The sequence below is a fragment of the Salvelinus fontinalis genome, chromosome 23, assembly GCF_029448725.1.
Source record: "Salvelinus fontinalis isolate EN_2023a chromosome 23, ASM2944872v1, whole genome shotgun sequence".
NCBI lineage: Eukaryota > Metazoa > Chordata > Actinopteri > Salmoniformes > Salmonidae > Salvelinus > Salvelinus fontinalis.
Window position 1 is genome coordinate 24,883,566 of NC_074687.1, and position 14,817 is coordinate 24,898,382.

Sequence of the window (14,817 nt, forward strand, 5' to 3'; positions counted from 1 at the left end):
AATCTACACACAATACCCCATAATGACATCACAATACCCCATAATGACATCACAATACCCAATAATGACATCACAATACCCCATAATGACATCACAATACCCAATAATGACATCACAATACCCCATAATGACATCACAATACCCCATAATGACATCACAATACCCCACAATGACATCACAATACCCCATAATGACATCACAATACCCCATAATGACATCACAATACCCCATAATGACAAAGCGAAAACAGGTTTTTAAAGATCCAATAAACAACAGAAATATCACATTTACATAAGTATTCAGACCTTTAATTCTGTACTTTGTCTAAGCACTTTTGGCAGCAATTAAAGCCTTGAGTCTTCTTGGGTATGACGCTACAAGCTTGGCACACATGTATTTGGGGAGTTTCTCCCATTTTTCTCTTCAGATCCTCTCAAGCTCTGTCAGATTGGATGGGGAGCGTTGCTGCACAGCTATTTTCAGGTCTCTCCAGAGATGTTTGATCGGGTTCAAGTTCGGGCTCTGGCTCAGCCACTCAAGGACATTCAGAGACTTGTCCCGAAACCACTCCTGTGTTGCCTTGGCTGTGTGCTTAGGGTCCTTGTGGATGGAGGCCACTGTGTTCTTGGGGATCTTCAATGCTGTAGATATTTTTTGGTACCCTTCCCCAGATCTGTGCATCGACACAATCCTGTCTCGGAGCTCTACAGACAATTCCTTTGACCTCACGGCTTGGTTTTTGTTCTGACATGCACTGTCAACTGTGGGACCTTATATAGACAGGTGTGTGCCTTTCCAAATCATGTCCAATCAATTGAATTTATCACAGGTGGACTCCAATCAAGTTGTAGAAACGTCTCAAGAATGGTCAATGGAAACAGGATGCACCTGAGCTAAATTTCGAGTCTCATAGCAAAGGGTCTGAATACTTACATAAATATATTTAAGTTTTAAAATGTTATATACATTTTCAAACATTTATAAAAACCAGTTTTTTGCTTTGTCATTACGGGCTATTGTGTGTAGATTGATGAGGAAAACAAATAACTTCATCCATCTTAGAATAAGGCTGTAACATGGAAAACATGAAAGGGGTCTGAATACTTTCCGAAGTCACTGTATTATAAAAACGGATTAAATCGAATCACTTGTTCTATCTTTGCCCTGAATAGAATCCTCTGGTGGGAAATGATTCTTGTTGTTAGGATGTGGAGAATGGTGTGAGCAGGCAAGAGCCTTCATTAAATTGTTTAGGTTACCTTGCACTGCTACACGAGCCTCAACAACCATATCGAATAACAGAACATTAAAATGACGCCGAATTGATTCTGTTAGAAACAAATCACTTTTTTTTTCTTCTTCAAATTGCTTCATCATATTGTGACGATACGCACTGCAGAGCACCCATCACAGACATCGGACTCCATTTCTATCAACTCACGGCGCGCCAAACACAGATGGCAAATGTTTGCTAAAAGTTTGTTCATGTTACTAGCGTTTATAACCATATTTCGATCGATAGACACGTGTGATGTAGAAGATCCCAAGAAGAACCTGTAATATTGATTATTTCAGATGTACGTTACTATGGGAGAATCTCAATTTGTTTTGCTCGTCTCCTCTCCTCGCCACTTTGAAAAACGTCAAAGTTAATAGAAGGAGCGGAGGCGAGGAGAGGAAACGTGGAAACAACTACGCTTGTATGAAATTAGAATCTCCTCCTGCGCTAGCTCGTCATCGGGTTAATGACGTTTACAGGGGAGGTATCCCTGCGCTAGCTCGTCATCGGGTTAATGACGTTTACAGGGGAGGTATCCCTGCGCTAGCTCGTCATCGGGTTAATGACGTTTACAGGGGAGGTATCCCTGCGCTAGCTCGTCATCGGGTTAATGACGTTTACAGGGGAGGTATCCCCTGCGCTAGCTCGTCATCGGGTTAATGACGTTTACAGGGGGAGGTATCCCCTGCGCTAGCTCGTCATCGGGTTAATGACGTTTACAGGGGAGGTATCCCCTGCGCTAGCTCGTCATCGGGTTAATGACGTTTACAGGGGAGGTATCCCCTGCGCTAGCTCGTCACCGGGTTAATGACGTTTACAGGGGGAGGTATCCCCTGCGCTAGCTCGTCATCGGGTTAATGACGTTTACAGGGGGAGGTATCCCCTGCGCTAGCTCGTCACCGGGTTAATGACGTTTACAGGGGAGGTATCCCTGCGCTAGCTCGTCATCGGGTTAATGACGTTTACAGGGGAGGTATCCCCTGCGCTAGCTCGTCATCGGGTTAATGACGTTTACAGGGGAGATATCCCCTGCGCTAGCTCTTCATCGGGTTAATGACGTTTACAGGGGAGGTATCCCCTGCGCTAGCTCGTCATCGGGTTAATGACGTTTACAGGGGAGGTATCCCCTGCGCTAGCTCGTCATCGGGTTAATGACGTTTACAGGGGAGATATCCCCTGCGCTAGCTCGTCACCGGGTTAATGACGATTACAGGGGAGGTATCCCCTGCGCTAGCTCGTCATCGGGTTAATGACGTTTACAGGGGAGGTAGCCCCTGAGCCAGCTCGTCATCGGGTTAATGAAGTTTACAGGGGAGGTATCCCCTGCGCTAGCTCGTCATCGGGTTAATGACGTTTACAGGGGTGGTATCCCCTGCGCCAGCTCGTCATCGGGTTAATGACGTTTACAGGGGAGGTATCCCCTGCGCTAGCTCGTCACCGGGTTAATGACGTTTACAGGGGAGGTATCCCCTGCGCCAGCTAATCACCGGGTTAATGAAGTTTACAGGGGAGGTATCCCTGCGCTAGCTCGTCACCGGGTTAATGACGTTTACAGGGGTGGTATCCCCTGCGCTAGCTCGTCATCGGGTTAATGACGTTTACAGGGGAGGTATCCCCTGCGCTAGCTCGTCACCGGGTTAATGACGTTTACAGGGGAGGTATCCCCTGCGCTAGCTTGTCATCGGGTTAATGACGTTTACAGGGGAGGTATCCCTGCGCTAGCTCGTCACCGGGTTAATGACGTTTACAGGGGAGGTATCATTATCTAGATGAAGGATAAGTAGTGTTTTTAATGCCTGCATGCTTTTCTCCTCCCACTAAACAACAGCTGATTCAAAGGGGCGGATTTCAAACCTCCGAAGGATACACTTTAGTAGTAGGGGACTATCGAGGTGAGGAGAACTACTAACTAAATGACACTCAACCACTTTTCCGGGTAACGGAGGCGACGAGGACGGAGGAGTCGAGGAGACTTTTTCCCAACTGAGAATCACCCATTGTTTCAGTGACCTGTACTCACCAATGTGGAGTGTTTGTGGACCGATTAGGAGAACACACTCAGTCATTCGATTGTTCATACGTCCTACAATGTCGAGGGGTGTTTTCCTAATATCTGTATACGTTGAATGTTGAATAAAATAGTATGGATATATTTTTAAATGTATTAACTATTGAGAAGTATTGATTGTGAAGGTAATGAATAATCTAAATTGATGAAATACCTGTTTAGGTGTACTTTGGATTATCCCTTTTTACCTTAACTAGGCAAGTCAGTTAAGAACAAATTCTTATTTACAATGACGGCCTACCGGGGAACAGTGGGTAAACTGCCTTGTTCAGGAGGCAGAAGGACAGATTTTGACCTTGTCGGCTCAGGGATTCGATCTCGCAAACTTTCGGGTTACTAGTCCAACGCTCTAACCACTAGGCCAACCTGCCATTCCTGTGTTAAAGTTGGGCATTAAACCGGTTTCTTTGACTCCTTTTCAGACGAGTTCAGGCTGGACTAACATGTCGTCCCAGGACTCTTTTCAACTCAGTTGTGTGAGGAAATATTGATGATTGTTGTCGAAATGATACTCTCTCTATATATTCTCTCTCTCGCTGCTGCAGGACAGGGAACCCTCTGAATATCAGTAGGTCTACTGAGAACTGTTCTATTCATTCCCAATGCAGTGTTTTTAACTTCATTTGAATGTTTTCCCTGTATGAATGAATGAATCCACGGTCTGCTCCTCACCTTGCCTACAGAACTCGTCTGCCTCGTGGTGGACCATATCTTTGACCCGGCTGCCGTAGGCGGCCATCCTAGACTCCTGATCAAAAGCCTTCAGGGTCTCACTGGAGCTGTAACCTTTAGGGTTGACCTTCCCTCCGTCCTCGCTGTCGGCTGAGGAGCTGGTGTAACGGCGCTCCGTGTCCCTCCGAGCCGTCAGCGAGCGGTACGGTCTGCGTTCCTTCACTTCCATGACTTTGTTCTCTCTTTACACATCAACGGTAACACAGCCAAGTCAGTCAGAGTAACTCTGAAACAGAGGAAGAGAAACACAGGAGAGGTGAGTGGAAAGGGACAGTTTGTTTTCGTTGGTTTGTGCCTTTGATTAAAAGTGTTTGAAACGCCAGTCCTCACGCCGAGTGAGGACAATAGGGGTGAGATTTCAGTTTGTTTCAGTCTGTAGAAACGCTGTTTTGCTAAATATACCTCTAGTCTAGACTAGAAAACCTGCTCCAATGTACCCTGAACAAAAATATAAATGCAACATGTAACGTTTTGGTTAAGGTGGGAACATTTCCCAGCCTGTTTCTTAAGCAGAAATAAAAGATCCCAGAAATGTTCCATACGAACAAAAAGCTTATTTCTCTCAAATGTTGAGCACAAATGTGTTTACATCACTGTTAGTGAGCATTTCTCCTTTGTCAAGATAATCTATCCACCTGACACGTGTGGCATATCAAGAATTTGAATAAACAGAATGATCATTACACAGGTGAACCTTGTGCTGTGGACAATAAAAGTGTGCAGTTTTGTCATACAACACAATGCCACAGATGTCTCAAGTTTTGAGGGAGCATGCAATTGGCATGCTGACTGCAGGAATGTCCTCCAGAGCTGTTGGCATAGAATTGAATGTTTGTTTCTCTACCATAAGCCACCTCCAACTTCGTTTTAGAGAATTTGGCAGTACGGCCAACCGAACTCACGACCGCAGACCATGTGTAAGGCGTCGTGTGGGCGAGCAGTTTGTTGATGTCAACGTTGTGAACAGAGTGCCCCATAGTGGCGGTGGGGTTATGGTATTGGGCAGACATAAACTACGGACAACGAACACAATTGTATTTTATCGATGGCAATTTTAATGCACAAAAATACCATGACGAGATCCTGAGGCCCATTTTGTTTAAGGTATCTGTAACCAACAGATGCATATCTGTATTCCCAGGTCATGTGACATCCATAGATTAGGGCCTAATGAATTTATTTCAATTGACTGATTTCCACATATGAAGTGTAACTCAGTAAAAATCAATGGAATTGTTACATGTTGAGTTTATATTTGTGTTCAGTGTAGTTCGATGTCATAGGAGAAGGTACAGAGGGTATACAGGTAATTACAGCCATCTGAATGGGGCGCAGCACAGTCAAAGATCACACACACACAGTTTTGGGGCGATAACAGGAGCGTTTTACATCTCATAAGAATGTGCTGCTACCAGAACAGAACCCATTACCATAGTTATTAAAATTAAAATAGGATGCATCCCAAATGGGACTATATTTCTTATATAATACACTACCTTGACCTGAGCCCATAGAGCCCTACAGGGAATAGGGTACACTACTGTTGACCTGAGCCCGTAGAGCCCTACAGGGAATAGGGTACACTACCTTGACCTGAGCCCATATAGCCCTACAGGGAATAGGGTACACTACTTTTGACCTGAGCCCATATAGCCCTACAGGGAATAGGGTACACTACTGTTGACCTGAGCCCATAGAGCCCTACAGGGAATAGGGTACACTACTTTTGACCTGAGCCCATAGAGCCCTATAAGGAATAGGGTACACTAATTTTGACCTGAGCCCATATAGCCCTACAGGGAATAGGGTACACTACTGTTGACCTGAGCCCATAGAGCCCTATAGGGAATAGGGTACACTACCTTGACCTGAGCCCATAGAGCCCTATAGGGAATAGGGTACACTACTGTTGAACTGAGCCCATAGAGCCCTATAGGGAATAGGGTACACTACTGTTGACCTGAGCCCATAGAGCCCTATAGGGAATAGGGTACACTACTGTTGACCTGAGCCCATAGAGCCCTATAGGGAATAGGGTACACTACTTTTGACCTGAGCCCTACAGGGAATAGAATACACTACTGTTGACCTGAGCCCATAGAGCCCTATAGGGAATAGGGTACACTACTTTTGACCTGAGCCCATAGAGCCCTACAGGGAATAGGGTACACTACTTTTGACCTGAGCCCATAGAGCCCTATAGGGAATAGGGTACACTACTGTTGACCTGAGCCCATAGAGCCCTATAGGGAATAGGGTACACTACTCTTGACCTGAGCCCATAGAGCCCTATAGGGAATAGGGTACACTACTCTTGACCTGAGCCCATAGAGCCCTATAGGGAATAGGGTACACTACTGTTGACCTGAGCCCATAGAGCCCTACAGGGAATAGGGTACACTACTGTTGACCTGAGCCCATAGAGCCCTATAGGGAATAGGGTACACTACTGTTGACCTGAGCCCATAGAGCCCTATAGGGAATAGGGTACACTACTTTTGACCTGAGCCCATAGAGCCCTATAGGGAATAGGGTACACTACTGTTGACCTGAGCCCATAGAGCCCTATAGGGAATAGGGTACACTACTTTTGCCCTGAGCCCATAGAGCCCTACAGGGAATAGGGTACACTACTGTTGACCTGAGCCCATAGAGCCCTATAGGGAATAGGGTACACTACTGTTGACCTGAGCCCATAGAGCCCTATAGGGAATAGGGTACACTACTGTTGACCTGAGCCCATAGAGCCCTATAGGGAATAGGGTACACTACTGTTGACCTGAGCCCATAGAGCCCTATAGGGAATAGGGTACACTACTGTTGACCTGAGCCCATAGAGCCCTATAGGGAATAGGGTACACTACTGTTGACCTGAGCCCATAGAGCCCTATAGGGAATAGGGTGCTATTTGGGACATGGAATAGTATGAACAACACACCTCATGGATGAAATATAAATTGCCTGCTTTCTTACAAAGATGCTTGTGGAGGGCTGCTCAAAGTAAGGTTACGCTTTAATGTCTGTAAAAAAAAAACTAATTATACACACACACATACACTATGCAAACCCAAACTCAGAATATAAAATATAATTACTAACCTGACGGCACAAATACAAAAACCTTCAGAAAACACACAGAACTGTTTAAAAACCATTCAAGTCAAATCAAATCAAATTTAATTTGTCACATGCGCCGAATACAACAGCTGCAGATGCTAACTTACAAGCCCTTAACCAACAATGCAGTTTTAAAGAAAATACAAAAAATATATATATATAAAAACTAAGAGATAAGAATAACAAATAATTAAAGAACAGCAGTAAATAACAATAGTGCCAGTCCTGATGTCCAGAATCTCTGTTCGGTCATCAGAGACGGTAGCGGCAACATTATGTACAAAACAAGTTACGAACAACGCAAAAAAAATATAATAAATAGCATGGGTGGTTAAGAGGCGAGAAAACGGCGCCATTCTCCCAAGAATAACCACGTCAAAACCCTTTAATGGAGTTACCACGTCTAAACCCTTTAATGGAGTTACCACGTCTAAACCCTTTAATGGAGTTACCACGTCTAAACCCTTTAATGGAGTTACCACGTCTAAACCCTTTAATGGAGTTACCACGTCTAAACCCTTTAATGGAGTTACCACGTCTGAACCCTTTAATGGAGTTACCACGTCTAAACCCTTTAATGGAGTTACCACGTCTAAACCCTTTAATGGAGTTACCACGTCTGAACCCTTTAATGGAGTTACCACGTCTAAACCCTTTAATGGAGTTACCACGTCTAAACCCTTTAATGGAGTTACCACGTCTAAACCCTTTAATGGAGTTACCACGTCTAAACCCTTTAATGGAGTTACCACGTCTAAACCCTTTAATGGAGTTACCACGTCTAAACCCTTTAATGGAGTTACCACGTCTAAACCCTTTAATGGAGTTACCACGTCTAAACCCTTTAATGGAGTTACCACGTCTAAACCCTTTAATGGAGTTACCACGTCTAAACCCTTTAATGGAGTTACCACGTCTAAACCCTTTAATGGAGTTACCACGTCTAAACCCTTTAATGGAGTTACCACGTCTGAACCCTTTAATGGAGTTACCACGTCTAAACCCTTTAATGGAGTTACCACGTCTAAACCCTTTAATGGAGTTACCACGTCTAAACCCTTTAATGGAGTTACCACGTCTAAACCCTTTAATGGAGTTACCACGTCTAAACCCTTTAATGGAGTTACCACGTCTAAACCCTTTAATGGAGTTACCACGTCTAAACCCTTTAATGGAGTTACCACGTCTAAACCCTTTAATGGAGTTACCACGTCTAAACCCTTTAATGGAGTTACCACGTCTAAACCCTTTAATGGAGTTACCACGTCTAAACCCTTTAATGGAGTTACCACGTCTAAACCCTTTAATGGAGTTACCACGTCTGAACCCTTTAATGGAGTTACCACGTCTAAACCCTTTAATGGAGTTACCACGTCTAAACCCTTTAATGGAGTTACCACGTCTAAACCCTTTAATGGAGTTACCACGTCTAAACCCTTTAATGGAGTTACCACGTCTAAACCCTTTAATGGAGTTACCACGTCTAAACCCTTTAATGGAGTTACCACGTCTAAACCCTTTAATGGAGTTACCACGTCTGAACCCTTTAATGGAGTTACCACGTCTAAACCCTTTAATGGAGTTACCACGTCTAAACCCTTTAATGGAGTTACCACGTCTAAACCCTTTAATGGAGTTACCACGTCTAAACCCTTTAATGGAGTTACCACGTCTAAACCCTTTAATGGAGTTACCACGTCTGAACCCTTTAATGGAGTTACCACGTCTAAACCCTTTAATGGAGTTACCACGTCTAAACCCTTTAATGGAGTTACCACGTCTAAACCCTTTAATGGAGTTACCACGTCTAAACCCTTTAATGGAGTTACCACGTCAAAACCCTTTAATGGAGTTACCACGTCTAAACCCTTTAATGGAGTTACCACGTCTAAACCCTTTAATGGAGTTACCACGTCTAAACCCTTTAATGGAGTTACCACGTCTAAACCCTTTAATGGAGTTACCACGTCTAAACCCTTTAATGGAGTTACCACGTCTAAACCCTTTAATGGAGTTCCACGTCTAAACCCTTTAATGGAGTTACCACGTCTAAACCCTTTAATGGAGTTACCACGTCTAAACCCTTTAATGGAGTTACCACGTCTAAACCCTTTAATGGAGTTACCACGTCAAAACCCTTTAATGGAGTTACCACGTCTAAACCCTTTAATGGAGTTACCACGTCTAAACCCTTTAATGGAGTTACCACGTCTAAACCCTTTAATGGAGTTACCACGTCTAAACCCTTTAATGGAGTTACCACGTCTAAACCCTTTAATGGAGTTACCACGTCTAAACCCTTTAATGGAGTTACCACGTCTAAACCCTTTAATGGAGTATTGTGTTCTCTTCCATGGAAATGGAGATCTAGTATTTATATGGACGGATAACTGATAGTATTTATATAGATGGATAACTGATAGTATTTATATGGATGGATAACTGATAGTATTTATATGGATGGATAACTGATAGTATTTATATGGATGGATAACTGATAGTATTTGCATGCATTGCAGTGTTTCTCTTCTCTAAACACTGAACACCAAAGCACTGCATGAACCACTAGTAGGATTTATTTAGACAAAATACGGCACAAATCAACTTGCTTCTCCCATAAAGTTCACGATCCTAGTCCCCCCCCCCCCCCCACAACTATTCATTTTTATGTGGCCTATAGAACTGCCTTCGCTCCAGGGGCTCTCAGAGGCAGTGAATCATCACCTGGTACGTGAATCATCACCTGGTACTCAAGCAGAGAAAGCAACAAACCAATGGAGGGATATCCAACGGGTAGAGGTGGATAAAATCAGACTTGTTCATAAACTGGAGACTTAACTTATAATGATCCCAAATAGCTGACTGAAACATTTAACCGATTATATTTAGAATGATAAAACTTACTTAATTCCTTAATATCCCTTATCACACAGCCACAGAAGGATCAGGTTGATAAAGTTTGATATAATGGATCAGTATCACGTTGATATAGTTTGATATAATGGATCAGTATCACGTTGATATAGTTTGATATAATGGATCAGTATCACGTTGATATAGTTTGATATCATGGATCAGTATCACGTTGATATAGTTTGATATCATGGATCAGTATCACGTTGATATAGTTTGATATGATGGATCAGTATCACGTTGATATAGTTTGATATAATGGATCAGTATCACGTTGATATAGTTTGATATAATGGATCAGTATCACGTTGATATAGTTTGATATAATGGATCAGTATCACGTTGATATAGTTTGATATAATGGATCAGTATCACGTTGATATAGTTTGATATAATGGATCAGTATCACGTTGATATAGTTTGATATAATGGATCAGTATCACGTTGATATAGTTTGATATAATGGATCAGTATCATGTTGATATAGTTTGATATAATGGATCAGTATCACGTTGATATAGTTTGATATAATGGATCAGTATCACGTTGATATAGTTTGATATGATGGATCAGTATCACGTTGATATAGTTTGATATGATGGATCAGTATCACGTTGATATAGTTTGATATCACAGGAGAAACCCTTTATCCACCCTTGTTGTTCTACCTCACTTAGGGACGCATGAGTAGCTAGCTACACTGAATGTGAATAATTAAAGTCTTCCTGTGAAACAACTTCATTGACTTCAATCCCTCATCTATCAGGTAAGATACTGTGAATCAGCTGAAACGTAAAAGCAGAACCTCAGCCCATCTCTAAGGTCCAGACTCAGAAACATCACAGGCAGAACCTCAACCCATCTCTAAGGTCCAGACTCAGAAACATCACAGGCAGAACCTCAACCCATCTCTAAGGTCCAGACTCAGAAACATCACAGGCAGAACCTCAACCCATATCTAAGGTCCAGACTCAGAAACATCACAGGCAGAACCTCAACCCATATCTAAGGTCCAGACTCAGAAACATCACAGGCAGAACCTCAACCCATATCTAAGGTCCAGACTCAGAAACATCACAGGCAGAACCTCAACCCATCTCTAAGGTCCAGACTCAGAAACATCACAGGCAGAACCTCAACCCATATCTAAGGTCCAGACTCAGAAACATCACAGGCAGAACCTCAACCCATCTCTAAGGTCCAGACTCAGAAACATCACAGGCAGAACCTCAACCCATCTCTAAGGTCCAGACTCAGAAACATCACAGGCAGAACCACCCTTGGCAAGCTATCACATGGGATGCATCCCAAATGGCACCCTATTCCCTATATAGTACACTACTTTTGACCAGGATTCATAGGGCTCTGGTCAAAAGAAGTGCACTATATAGGGATTAGGGTGTCATTTAGGATGTACATATGGTGTGGGACTGGGAGACGGAGCTATTGAAGGGGCTTAAGGAATGTCAATGTGGATTTCTGAAGTTGATTAGCAGCTAGGTCATTGTTTTGTTTTCTCTAAGGCTTCCTTAAGGTGGGAACATTTCCAAGCCTGATTCTTACTTAAGGTGGGAACATTTCCAAGCCTGATTCTTACTTAAGGTGGGAACATTTCCCAGTCTGATTCTTACTTAAGGTGGGAACATTTCCCAGTCTGATTCTTACTTAAGGTGGGAACATTTCCCAGTCTGATTCTTACTTAAGGTGGGAACATTTCCCAGCCTGATTCGTTTCATGACTAGAGGCAGAGGTCCCTCTGTCCAAATCAAGTGTATCACATAGGTACATTATAATGTGTGACGGGGTCCCAAATGGTACCCTATACAGTGCACTACTATGAGCCCTGGTCAGATGTAGTAAACTACATAGGGTATAGGGTGCCATTTGAGACACACTCAGCCTGTGTTTATTTCCCTCAAAATAATGCAGAGGGTTCATTGATTGATTCAAGTCAAGCGAAGGTGCTTAGATGTTCCCTTCAAACAGCATTAGATGTTCCCTTCAAACAGCATTAGATGTTCCCTTCACACAGCATTAGATGTTCCCTTCAAACAGCATTAGATGTTCCCTTCAAACAGCATTAGATGTTCCCTTCACACAGCATTAGATGTTCCCTTCAAACAGCATTAGATGTTCCCTTCAAACAGCATTAGATGTTCCCTTCACACAGCATTAGATGTTCCCTTCACACAGCATTAGATGTTCCCTTCACACAGCATTAGATGTTCCCTTCAAACAGCATTAGATGTTCCCTTCAAACAGCCTTAGATGTTCCCTTCATACAGCATTAGATGTTCCCTTCACACAGCATTAGATGTTCCCTTCATACAGCATTAGATGTTCCTTCACACAGCCTTATTGTTTTTGGCAGAGAAACACAGAGACAGTTTCTGAATAGTGCATTAGTCTCAGAGCAGCTGGACAGAGCAAGAATCTATGCTGGATTCTATCAGGCCCTTCCTTCTTTAACAAAGTCTTTACAGAGGACATCTTGGTTGGGTTTTAGGGGTCACCTTTTGTGAAGTCTGACAGCTGAAAAGATGGCAGTGATTAATGACCGAGAAACTTCAATACCAGGACCTCCACAACTACCATGGGCTGGTTGGTGGATTCAATACCAGGACCTCCACAACTACCATGGGCTGGTTGGTGGATTCAATACCAGGACCTCCACAACTACCATGGGCTGGTTGGTGGATTCAATACCAGGACCTCCACAACTACCATGGGCTGGTTGGTGGATTCAATACCAGGACCTCCACAACTACCATGGGCTGGTTGGTGGATTCAATACCAGGACCTCCACAACTACCATGGGCTGGTTGGTGGATTCAATACCAGGACCTCCACAACTACCACCATTCACACGCACGCACGCACGCACGACCTCCACAACTACCACCATTCACACGCACGCACGACCTCCACAACTACCACCATTCACACGCACGCACGACCTCCACAACTACCACCATTCACACGCACGCACGCACGCACGACCTCCACAACTACCACCATTCACACACACGCACGCACGCACGACCTCCACAACTACCACCATTCACACGCACGCACGCACGCACGCACGCACGACCTCCACAACTACCACCATTCACACACACGCACGCACGCACGCACGCACGCACGACCTCCACAACTACCACCATTCACACACACGCACGCACGCACGACCTCCACAACTACCACCATTCACACGCACGCACGCACGCACGACCTCCACAACTACCACCATTCACACACACGCACGCACGCACGACCTCCACAACTACCACCATTCACACACACGCACGCACGCACGCACGACCTCCACAACTACCACCATTCACACGCACGCACGCACGCACGCACGCACGACCTCCACAACTACCACCATTCACACGCACGCACGCACGCACGCACGACCTCCACAACTACCACCATTCACACGCACGCACGCACGCACGCACGACCTCCACAACTACCACCATTCACACACACGCACGCACGCACGCACGCACGCACGCACGCACGCACGCACACACGCACGCACACACACACACACACACACACACACACTTTCTGAAGTTTGAAGAGACGTTCTGTGAGTCTGTAATGTTTTATTTACAATGGGCTGGTTGGTGGATTCAATGGGCTGGTTGGTTGTTTCAATGGGCTGGTTGGTTTCAATGGGCTGGTTGGTTTCAATGGGCTGGTTGGTGGATTCAATGGGCTGGTTGGTGGATTCAATGGGCTGGTTGGTGGATTCAATGGGCTGGTTGGTGGATTCAATGGGCTGGTTGGATTCAATGGGCTGGTTGGTTTTAATGGGCTGGTTGGTGGATTCAATGGGCTGGTTGGTTTTAATGGGCTGGTTGGTGGATTCAATGGGCTGGTTGGTTTCAATGGGCCAGTTGGTGGTTTCAATGGGCTGGTTGGTTTCAATGGGCTGGTTGGTTTTAATGGGCTGGTTGGTGGATTCAATGGGCTGGTTGGTTGTTTCAATGGTCTGGTTGGTTGTTTCAATGGGCTGGTTGGTAGTTTCAATGGGCTGGTTGGTTGTTTCAATGGGCTGGTTGGTGGATTCAATGGGCTGGTTGGTGGTTTCAATGGGCTGGTTGGTGGTTTCAATGGGCTGGTTGGTGGTTTCAATGGGCTGGTTGGTTTCAATGGGCTGGTTGGTTTCAATGGGCTGGTTGGTGGTTTCAATGGGCCGGTTGGTTTCAATGGGCTGGTTGGTTTCAATGGGCTGGTTGGTGGCTTCAATGGGCTGGTTGGTTGTTTCAATGGGCTGGTTGGCTTCAATGGGCTGGTTGGGGGTTTCAATGGGCTGGTTGGGGGTTTCAATGGGCTGGTTGGTTTCAATGGGCTGGTTGGTTTCAATGGGCTGGTTGGTTTCAATGGGCTGGTTGGTTTCAATGGGCTGGTTGGGGGTTTCAATGGGCTGGTTGGTTTCAAGGGGCTGGTTGGTTTCAAGGGGCTGCTTGGTGGATTCAATGGGCTGGTTGGGGGTTTCAATGGGCCGGTTGGTTTCAATGGGCTGGTTGGTTGTTTCAGTGGGCCGGTTGGTTTCAATGGGCTGGTTGGTTTCAATGGGCTGGTTGGTTTCAATGGGCTGGTTGGGGGTTTCAATGGGCCGGTTGGGGGTTTCAATGGGCCGGTTGGTTTCAATGGGCCGGTTGGTTTCAATGGGCTGGTTGGTTTCAATGGG

At 44.8% G+C, this 14,817-nt stretch overlaps 1 protein-coding gene across 6 annotated transcripts in view; it reads right to left on the reverse strand.

Annotated features, from left to right (window-relative positions):
- Positions 1-14,817, reverse strand: part of LOC129821062 (teneurin-4-like) — a 511,923-nt gene that overhangs the window by 353,507 nt on the left and 143,599 nt on the right. For all 6 annotated transcript variants that reach the window (XM_055878317.1, XM_055878316.1, XM_055878314.1 and 3 more), the window contains exon 2: positions 4,020-4,305. In XM_055878317.1, coding sequence (XP_055734292.1) covers positions 4,020-4,248 — 229 coding nt within the window. In that variant the 5' untranslated portion in view covers positions 4,249-4,305. The remainder of the gene's footprint in view (positions 1-4,019; positions 4,306-14,817) is intronic.